Consider the following 10,861-nt stretch of genomic DNA (forward strand, 5'->3'; position numbering starts at 1 on the left):
ATGCCAAATCCAATCTGGGAGACAATTTTGAAGTAGAAAAGGATAACTTTATTACTTTACCAGCAAAGGAGGACACACCAAGCTTCTGCCTTGAAAAACTGTGTCCCAACCTGAGAGGATCTGATGAAGGGTTTATAACAGTGATTCAAAAGTGGGATATCTAACAAGATTAGGGTGTGTGTAGGGCCTGTACTCCTTTAATCCCATCTCAAGTGGTCAGGTCTAATATGGAAGAGCTTCTGTGGTCCCTTTAATCTGGCTTCAGGTGGTTTCTTGGCTTCCTCTCTTGATTAGCAACTGTACAAATTTGCCCTTTGGAACTCAGAGAAGGTCATGAAGGCTGGAGTCTTGCCTACAAGAAATGAGGGACAGAAAATCCTCCTTGCCTGGGAGCCCCACAGAGCCTTACTCTGTTTCACTCCTGCAAAGGGACTTCATTTCTTTGGATCAGACTGTAGAAGCTTCCAGAAAGTGACACCAGATCTTATACAAAGGATCAGGAATCAGGTCGGCATCAGATCTCTTAATAGCAATATTTGAAGCCAGAAGTCCTCAAAGCAATGCCTTAAAGATGCTGAAGGAAAATTATTTTCAACTGAGAATTATATACCCATCCAAGGTATCAATAGAGTGTGAGAAGAGAATGTAGATATTTTCAGATAGACAAGGTTTGAAAAACTTTATCTCACATGCAAGCTTCCTCAGGAAGCTACTGGAGGATGTGCTCCAGCTCACAGAAGGGCATAAACCAAGAAAGAAGAAATAAGGACCCACTACTGAGAATATGGAGGCAAGAAGAATGGAATTTTCTCCAAGTGGGAAAGGGTCCCAAGCAATCCAGAAGGATGTCTGTGTGGCTTTCCCTCCCTACCTCTCCCAACTCCCACACTGGCCTTTGTAAATAAATGGTGTGGTCTTTGTTGTGAAGAAAAAGAAGAAGAAATAGAATGCAGGAAAAACAGAGATCATTAAGGGAAGAAGCACAGGATGACAGCTGTGGGGCTGATCTAGAGCTGTTAGTTCAGATGGAGGCAGGAAAACCAGGGGCTCCAGGAGGGGTATCTCAGAGTGAAAAAAATAAGGAATTATAGTGAAAATGTGTATTGAGAATCATTTTACAGGACTTTTGCAGGGTGTGGCATGTGTCGAAAGGAAAAAAAAAAGCAAATGAAAAAACGAGTCAAGAATTCTGAAGAAGAAAAGTTTACAAAGCAAGGAAAGGTATTTATGAAGAAAGGAAAAGAAAGGTATGAAGAAAGGAAAGGACAGCATATTACTTGGCTTAGCAGTGAGCACTATTTACTGATTGTGAATGTAACCAATAAATGTGGTGTTATGATATCAAAAGGAGAGGAAAGAGTGTAAGTGAATCTCATCTGTCAGGAGAGGAATGCCAAGAGATGGTATCTAAACTGGACTTCTCTGAGATAGAAATAATAGCAATAAATGCTTTATTTTGTTGTTGTTTTTCAGTTGCTCAGTCATGTCTGACCTTCTGCAACCCCATGGACTGCAGCACGCCAGGCTTCCCTGTCCTTCACCATCTCCCAGAGCTTGCTCAAACTCATGTCCATCGAGTTGATGATGCCATCCAACCATCTCATCCTCTGTCATCCCCTTCTCCTCCTGCCTTCAGTCTTTCCCAGCATCAGGGTCCTTTCCAATGAGTCAGTTCTTTGCATCAGGCAGCCAAAGTATTGTAGCTTCAGCCTCAGCATCAGTCCCTCCAATGGATATTCAGGATTGATTTCCTTTAGGATTGACTGGTTTCATCTCCTTGCAGAGATTTTTGTCTTCTGATTTTTGTCTCCTAAATAACTGAATGAGTTGAAGTGGTCACTTCAAAAGAGCAGTGACATAGGAGAGTGCTGTCTTTGTTCTAACACTTTAGCACAGTTTGACTCAGCAAACATTTTTTGCACATGAGTTTGGGAAGATAAAAATTAACTGAAAGACAGATGAAGAGAAACCATGATAACAGTAAGGGCCTTCCCTTTTGAGATGCTCCCATCCTCTGAATTCTTTTAAAACAGCAATCGGGGAACTTCCCTGGTGGTCCAGTGGTTAAGAATCTGCCTTCCAATGCAGGGAACTTGGTTCAATCCCCAGTTGGGGAAGTAAGCTCACGCATCACAACTACTGAGCCCTCGTACTGGAGAGCCTGCATGCTGCAAGGAAAGATCCCACATGCCGCAGCTGCAACTAAGAACCAATACAGCCAAATTAAAAAAAAAAAAAGATTCATAATCTATGCAAAGAAAAAAAACTGAGCAAACAACCCCACCCATCTTTTCAGCCATCTCCTAAAGTGCATTCTCACCCTGCGAGGCAGGTATGGATAAGGGTTCTTGTGAGGGTCAAAAGGGATGGTGTTTCGTAAAGCATGAAGCTGTCATATAGTTTAGATTCTGGTTATCAGGCAGGGCAGAAATAAAAACCCCCATGTCGTACACAGGAAAACAGAGACCCTCCCTTCCACCCCAGACTTCCCACAACTTACCTGGCTCCGAGCCCCACCTGGAGGGAGATTAATGTGAGGGCCCTTCATGTCATCAAGGCTCAGTTCTCATTCTGGTGGTACTCTGAGCACTGACCCTGGTCATAGACTGATCCCTGGTCCTGGTTGCAGACTGAGCCCCCATAGCTTGCCACTAACTCCCTTAGAAACGTTCACAACCAAACCTAAGTTGGGCTTGGCCGAGAAGAATGGATGGCTGGGTTCCATTCCTCTCCAGTGCTGTCTCAGGGGCAGGGTTGGTGCAGCTGCGGCCTGGCTAAACTCTCTGGCGTGGTTTCCCTTCATCCTGGACTAGATTCAAAGCCACCGCCTGTGCCCAGTCCATTTCTGTCCCCTCCCACTGGTCCTCCTTGTGGGGGATGGTGGGGCCCATGGTACACTCTGAGCAGAGATTGTCTGTGATGAGTCATCCTTGTTCATAACAAAGGAGTCTGGCATGAACAGCACTTTTTCTGACTTCTCTGCTGCAAGGGAAGTGAAGTAAAGTGAAGTCGCTCAGTTGTGTCCAACTCTTTGCGACCCCATGGACTGTAGCCAATCAGGCTCCTCCGTCCATGGGATTTTCCAGACAAGAGTGCTGGAGTGGATTGCCATTTCCTTCTCCAGGGGATCTTCCCGACCCAGGAATTGAACCCGGGTCTCCCACATTGCAGGCAGATGCTTTACCGTAGGAGCCACCAGGGAAAGTCCCAAATCCACGTGTTCAAGTACAGCCTTGAACTGGCTGTTTCCCACCCTGGACTCTTCAATCCAGTTCATTACCAGGGAAGCATTTCTCCAACATGATTTCCAGGAGTTCCCAGAACACTGGCTTGTTGTAGCTGCTTCTCTGCACGTAGTGACCGGCACCTCCTCTGAGCATCGTTTATGGTCAGATGGGAAGCAAGGCTGACTTCAAACCCTCTCATCTCTTATCAGTCCCAGGAGAGGTGAAAGGTCAGGAAAGGGGCAGTGGCAGACGCTGGGCCTGGGAAAGTTGGAGGGTGGGTGGGGAGACAAAGGGGATGGGTGGGGGGCAGGCACAGGATCATGGTTTTGATAAACTTGATTTACTACTGGGTCACAAATGTCAGGGCAGTCAGGAAGCTGAAAGACTTCCTCTCCTGCCCCTGTGTCAGACAGATGGAAAAATGAGGTCCCTGGCAGAGGAATGTTCCCAAGATCCCACAATGACTTTGGATCAGATTAGGGAGCCAAGGGGTGGATTATTTATGCTGAGAATCAGCCTCGGGCAGAATGGCACAGATTCCACAGCCCCTAAAGCCAGAATAGGACTCTTGAGGAAGGCCCTAGGGGAGACGGAGGAAAGACTCCAGGGAAGGAAGACCTTCCTGATTATCTAAATTATCAGCTCTGGGACCTCTGGTTGGAGGGGACACAGGGTCACAGTTTCTCATCACCAGATGCATGGCAAGATGCAGGCTGGACCGTACTGTGGGAATGTGCCCACAGTGAGAGGAGCTTGCTTGCTCTCTTGGCCATGTTTCTCTTTGTGGGATTGGAACCAAGTTGTGTTCCTCACAATCCTAGGGTTCCTTTGCTTGACCTAAGGGTCTGCTCTCCTTTCTGAGCCCTCAAGATCCAGAACAGCTCCCGTGAGTAGCCCCAGAGCTCTGCAGCTGCCCCTGGCTGGCCACAAGGCCCTGGAGACACCTCGACCCACAGTTAGAGTATGTATTTGAGGAAGAAAGTTGGGAGAGGGCCACCTTGGGGGTTGTTTCTTACAGGGACAGATTAGGTCAGAGAAAATTGTAGTAGGTAGGTGACCCTCCTCCAAACCAAGGGTCTGTGCTGCAGCTTTCAGGTGGTGAGAGGCACTTAGGCTCTGGCCTCAGTGCTGTTAGCCAGGGCCTCCCAGACCCTCTCTGCCTGTGCACTGAAGCCTGTTTCGGGGCCTTTGCTGGCTGCGTCCCCCCTGGGGCCATCCTTCCTGCACTTTGGTTGCTTACTTGTCTCTCTGCCCCTGGGCTGGCAGCTCTTTGAAAGTTAAGTATTGCAGGGTGGGTTCTCCAGGAAGCAGACTGTGGCTCAAAGGGTAGCATGCTGGATGTTCTTCAGGGAGAGCTCTGGAGATTGACGCATGTAGAAGGGAGGGGGAAGAGGCAGCACTGGGCAGAGGGAGAAGCTGAGCTGTACTGCAGGCCCCACCCAGCCTGGGCTCCTCACTGGGAGCTTGGCATGGAACGGCCCCTCACAGTCCCACACTGAGCTGAAATAGCTGGGCCTTTGCACCCCAGCTAGATTAGTCTTTGGATACAGATCACCCAGAGAAGGGCATGGCCCAGGGTAAAGCAAGTATCTGCAGCTGAAGTGATCCCTGGATGGGCTGACAGCTACAGTCCTCCTGCCCTGCCCCCAGACACCAAGTCCTTCCCTGAAGGGAAATGTGGGCATCACATCTCAGCGTCTACTCTCCTGTGTTCTTGTGGGCTTTTGAGGAATGCTAGTTGAAGGAATGAATAGATTGATTTGAAAGAAGCCCCTAAAACATTTTGGCCTTATTCTCCCCATCTATGAAATGGATATATCTTTGACACTCAAGCTATAAAAGGCAAAGCTCATCATAAACTCCACGTCTCACGGGAGTCTGCAGCCTCCCTTCTGTTCTTTTTCCTTTGGCACCCCAAGGTTAGGTCTAGGGCCCTGAGGGGTGGAGTGGGTAGTGGAGGGTAGGTGGGGTGGGCTTGGCAGTTTGTGGTTGCTGTTTTAGGGGAAACCACAGCTGCCTCTGGTTCAGGGCGGTCAGTGAGGCCCAAGGAAGGGGAGGTTCATATGCAGGGCAGGCATTGGGCACTGAGTCACCACCCAGAGGAAAACCACAGCTTCAAGGGCCCCAAGGCCCGAGGAAGGGTGGCAGATGAGCTGGGCGAGTGCCAGGTCTCAGGAGTGGGAATTTGGACAGCCTCCTTACTCCTAGGGCCAGCCCTGTTCCAGCTTGCAGGGCAGCACCTACCATACGCCATGATAAAGGCAGGCTGAGTTACCCATTGCTGTGAAACTGGACAGACCGAGAACAGTGACCCTGAAAAAGAACCACTCCTCTCTGGTCTCCAGCTCCCCACTCTCTGGGGAAATGGGGGCAATTCTTGAATTTGAGAAAATTCTTCTAAGATATCTGAAGATTCATAGACTTCAACTTTGCTTATATATAAATTTACCATCATCTTTAGGCTTCCGAAGTGGCTCAGTGGTTAAGAATCTGCCTGTCAATTCAGGGGCCACAGGAAACTGGGTTCGATCCCTGGGTTGGGAAGATCCCCTGGAAAAGGAAATGGCAACCCACTCCAGTGTTCTTGCCTGGAAAATCCCATGGACAGAGGAGCCTGGCAGGCTATAGTCCATGGGGTTGCAAAGAGTTGGACACGACTGAGTGACTGAGCACACATGTGCCATCATGACTGTAGTCTAGACAGCCTGCTTCACATTGCATTCATCTACTGATACCTCAGTAACTGTGAAATGTCTGGTTTTTTCTCTTTCTTTTTTGTAGGAAAATGAAATATTCTGGACTCTCATCTTGTGTGATGAAAGCTAAAACAAACAAATGAACAAAGATAATGTTTGCAGACCGACTTGTTTATACCTTCTTGAAAGATATCTAATGTTTCAGACAGAGCAACAAGAAAGCTGAAAGGTGGTAGAATAGCAATGATTCATATCTCCACTGAATTGCCCGGGCAATTCCATCATTCTTTCGTTTTCTTATTACTTTAGTCTCTGTTTTTAAAAAGCATGATTGAGAATAATTAATGAGTGATGATGAAAAATAGTTCCTAAGAGGATGAAATAGCAAAAGGTTTTAAGATCTAGGATATGTTTTGAATTTACAAAGAATCCAATGGATCAATATAGTAATTGATGTATTTTGGACTTATAAAGAATCCAGTGGATCGTTGTGGTAATTGTAAGAGAACAAGCTTTATTCTATTAAAAAATAATTTAAATCTCTCTCTGGTTTTTGGAAGACCCCTGTGAAAGGATAAAAGTCATAAAATAATCAATCCTTATTAATAGTTAAAGCTGCTCAGAAAAGGAGCTTAAAAATTAAAATTCAGTCTAAATGACCTTGGTGGTATACTAAGAGTTAAAATTCCCCAAGGGGGGTTTAGCTGAAGGTCCACTTTTCCCTATACCCAAATAGGGAGGAATAAGCAGAGACTGTGAATTTGACATAAAATGAGACCCTATGCAAATGACAAATGACATGCAAAAAGATGCAAATAAACGAAGACAGTAGGGAGGGCCCTAGTGCTCAGGGTAGAATGGAACACTGGCTTCCTCCCGTTGGATGGTAGTTCTAAGAAAGCTGCCCCATCCTCCTCCTAGGGTCTCCCGCGTGGCCCCTCTGGCTGAGAAACTTAGGCCCAAAGACTATTCTTGCTGCCCTGTTCCCTCTTCCAGTCATTTGCAGAGACCCCTGGGGCCCATTGGAGCCACTTTCTTGCCACTCTACTCTGCCTGCTGTGTGGGCCCTGGTGCTGGAGTATGGTGCTGGGTTCAGGGCACCATGGAGTCAGGACAACAGGGCATGGTGGATATTCTAGGGCACCTCCTGATCCTTCAAGGTCTGTCTACTTCTCTCACACAGCCCCCACCCCCACCCCCATTCCATCTGTTCAACTTTTCTCTTCCTCACAGCAGTCTAAACAACAATAGTTTGCAGGGGCTGGACATCAGGCAAAACAGGGCTATGATCTTCGACAGATGGAGGGCACACGAAGTGAACCCCATATCTAACCAACTTTCTTCCTGAGGCCATTTTCCAAACTGAGATGCAGCGAACTAGACCAAACAGGAGGTGACATCTCAAACAAAGGTTTTAAAATAAGTAAGGATAATATGTTAAAGAGAATAGAGCAAAAGATGGACAAAATGGGTGAAAAGCTTGAGTATTTAAAGAGAAAACTTGAATCTATAAGAATGAAAAAATTGGTGTTTTTAGACTGCAAAATATCTGAAATTAAGAACTCACTAAATGGGTCTAACAGGACACTGTACACAGAGAAGACAAGATTAGTGACCAATCAATAGATATTATCTGGATTGAAGCACAGAGTGAAAAGGAATTGAGGAATAAACAGAGCTGAGCATAAGAGATATGTAGGACATGCTCAAATATTTGAATAAATAATGACTGAGAATTTTCTAAATATGATGGAAGGCATCAAGCCACAGATTCATGAGTATCAGTGAGGACTGAGACACTGCCATTTCTGTTGCTCAGACGTGGAGTGAGAGGCTGGGAGTGGGAGGCACTACCTGCTTCCATCCTTCACAATCTGGTGCACCAGGCGAAGCTGGCCGAGCAGTCTGAGCAATGCGATGAGACGGTGCAATCAATGAAGAAAGTAGCAGGGATGCGTGTGGATTTGACAGTTGAAGGAAGAAACCTCCTATCTCTGCATATAAAAAATGTGATTAGAACTAGAAGAGCTTCCTGGAGAATAATCATCAACAAAGAAGAAAACAGGGGAGGAGGAGACAAACTAAAAATGATTTGGGAATATCTGCAAATGGTTGAGACTGAGATACAGTTAATCCGTTGTGCCATTCTGGGTGTACTGGACAAACACCTCATTCCAGCCCCTAACATTGGCTGAGTCCAAGCTTTTCTATTATAAAATGAAAGGGGACTACCACAGGTATCTGGCTGAATTTGCCACAAGAAATGATAGGAAGGAGGCTGTGGAGAACAGCTTGATGGCTTATAAAGCTGCTAGTGTTGTTGCAATGACAGAACTTTCATCTTCACATCACATTCACTTAGGTCTTGCTCTCAGTTTTTCCGTATTTAATTCCCCTGAGCATACCTGCAGGTTGACAAAGCAGCTTTTAATGATGCAGTTGCAGAACTGAACACACTGAGTGAGGAAAGCTATAAGGACTCAACACTTATCACACAGTTGTTAGTGATAATCTGACACTATGGACTTCAGACATGCAGGGTGATGGTGAAGAGCGGAATAAAGAAGCACTGCAGGATGTGGAAGATGATAATCAGTGACACATAAAAGCCAACATGAGAAACCATCTCTGACTACCCCAGACATTCCCATCCTACCCATCTTGGAAATTCCCCCATTGTTACTAAGAACCACCAAATCTGACTTTTACATATGTTCCTGTCCTGTTGGGTTTTTTTTCCCCCATGGTTTTCTAAAGTTTGTAAAGGCAAGAGTGAATTTCTGTGGATTTTACTGGTCCCAGGTTTTAGAATCTTTAAGAACACTAACAGGACTGCATAGAGGCTTTTTCAGGATTACTGTATTGTTTCCTGAAGACGTGGCAGGATCACCGTTAGCATTGGAAATTACATTCAAAAGCTATTAGAATTTTGTGTGCTGCAAGCATCTAAGAGAAAGGTTAATCACACTACTGAGGTGTATGTGGTATCATTTTCCCTTTTTCTAATTCTTTGAATTTTAAGCCAATGTTTAATTGGATCTTAGCTTGAGGTGGTTAAAGTTTGTCTGGGAAGTTTTTTGTAATGGTTTTGCTATTAAAAAGTGTTTCAAACTGTTGAAATGTTGAAAAGTATGATGCTGGTAACAGTTTAACAATTGTGGCTGCTCATTCTTGCCTCCTTTTATTCTTCTTCTGAAGCAGGTTAGCATTGAAGGTGTTATGGAAAAGCCAGCTTGCATGTTCAATTCTTTGTTTCTTCTCCCACTGGGCCCCAGCCCTTCCCTCCTTTGCTCCCTCAGCCTCTTTATTCAGTATGTGTAACTTGAAACTAATTTGTATTAGTGGATATATGACTTGAGCCATAGATACAGAATCTGTATTGTTCTTACTGAAACACAGCATGGATTAACATTAAACTGAAATAAAAGAAACCTAAATAAAACAAACCTAAATTTAAATAAAACAAAGCTAAACTTGAATAAAACAAACTCCAAATATTAGAAGTATAAAGAAAACTATACCTAGGCCCATCAAAAATCTCAAAAGCAGCCATATTTTAAAAAATTAATTTGTTTTTGGCTACACTGGGTCCTCACTGAGGCACATTAGCTCTTTGTTAAAGTGATCATATTTTTAGAGAGAGAGAGTTAGTAACCAGTTAACAGTACAATTGATGGCTAACTGTGGAAGCCAGAAGACAATGAAATGACATCTTTAAAGTGCTAAAGAAAAAAACCCTACCAATCTAGAATTCTATGCCCAGAAAAATGTCCTTCAGAAATGAAGGGAACATAAATGTGTTCAAAATTTTGTCAAGTGGACAAAAATTCAAAGAAATTGGTTTGTCACTAGCACACATTGGCAATACAGGAAGTTTTTATGGGAATTCTTCAGGATGAAGGAAAATGATCCTTGAGTGAACTTCAGGAAGGAATAAAGGCGTAGCAAAAGATTAAAATGTATATAATTATAAATGAATATTTACTAAAATAACAATAGGGAATTCCCTGGCAGTCCCATAGTTAGGACTCCACATTTTCACTTGCCAAGGGCCAAGATTCAATCCCTGGTCAGAGAACTAAGATTCCACAGTCACATGGTTAATAAATTAACCAATTAATTTAAAAAAACCAACTTAAAGCTAACAATAATATAAATTTTTTTTTAATTTTAAGTTTTTATTGGAGCTGATTTACTTTGTTGTGCAGCAGAAATGAACACAACTCTGTAAGGCCATTAATCTCTACCCTCTCCTTTACTGCTCTAGGTCATCATGGAGCACCAAGCCAAGCTCCCTGTGCTGTACAGCAGCTTTCCACCAGCTACCTGTTTTACATACGGTAGTGCATATGTCTCGTAAGATTTTTAACATAAAAGTAAATCCACGTCAGTATATAAAAATACAAATATATATTTAAATATATAAATAAAATTATACACACACACAGGCTTCCCTGGTGGTTCAGATGGGAAAGAATCTGCCTGCAATGCAGGAGACCTGGGTTCAATCCCCGGGTTGAGAAGATCTCCTACAGCAGGGAATGGTTATCTACCCCAGTATTCTGGCCTGGAGAATTCCATGGACAGACGAGCCTGGCAGGCTAGAGATCCATGGGATCTCAAAGAGTTAGACATGACTGAGCGACTTTCACAACACAGCCTAAACTTGGAGGCTTCCCTTGTGGCTGAAATGGTAAAGTCTAATGTTCTCTGTCAGATTTTATTAGTGGTGGCAGGTGAGTGGCACATGACAATTGTGATAAGTGATATTAATTAGTTTTAACTTCATTCAAGGTGCTATGGGCTTGAAGAGTATGGGCTCTGCAGACAGGCCTGGGCTTGAATTTCATCTCTGTGATTCTGACTTCTTTGGAGCCTGAGCATCCTCATCCGTAAAATGGATTGTGTAGAATAAGTAAAACGATATAGGTGATGTAT

At 44.4% G+C, this 10,861-nt stretch overlaps 1 protein-coding gene and 1 pseudogene across 13 annotated transcripts in view; both read left to right on the forward strand.

Annotated features, from left to right (window-relative positions):
* The window catches only part of PPCDC (phosphopantothenoylcysteine decarboxylase), a 42,753-nt gene extending 39,433 nt beyond the window's left edge, over positions 1-3,320 (forward strand). For 9 of the 13 annotated variants that reach the window (XM_086363829.1, XM_086363838.1, XM_086363833.1 and 6 more), the window contains one exon: positions 1,474-1,920. In XM_086363829.1, coding sequence (XP_086219955.1) covers positions 1,474-1,667 — 194 coding nt within the window. In that variant the 3' untranslated portion in view covers positions 1,668-1,920. Of the gene's footprint in view, positions 1-1,473 lie in introns of all 13 variants that reach the window. The other 4 variants (XM_086363828.1, XM_086363826.1, XM_086363825.1 and 1 more) reach the window with 1 other exon arrangement.
* Positions 3,321-7,701: 4,381 nt separating this feature from the next.
* Positions 7,702-8,664, forward strand: LOC147349404 (14-3-3 protein epsilon pseudogene; annotated as a pseudogene).
* Positions 8,665-10,861: the final 2,197 nt, after the last annotated feature.

The sequence above is a fragment of the Bos grunniens genome, chromosome 21 (genome assembly GCF_055505025.1).
Source record: "Bos grunniens cultivar Pamir isolate PY7600 chromosome 21, Bosgru_T2T1.0, whole genome shotgun sequence".
NCBI lineage: Eukaryota > Metazoa > Chordata > Mammalia > Artiodactyla > Bovidae > Bos > Bos grunniens.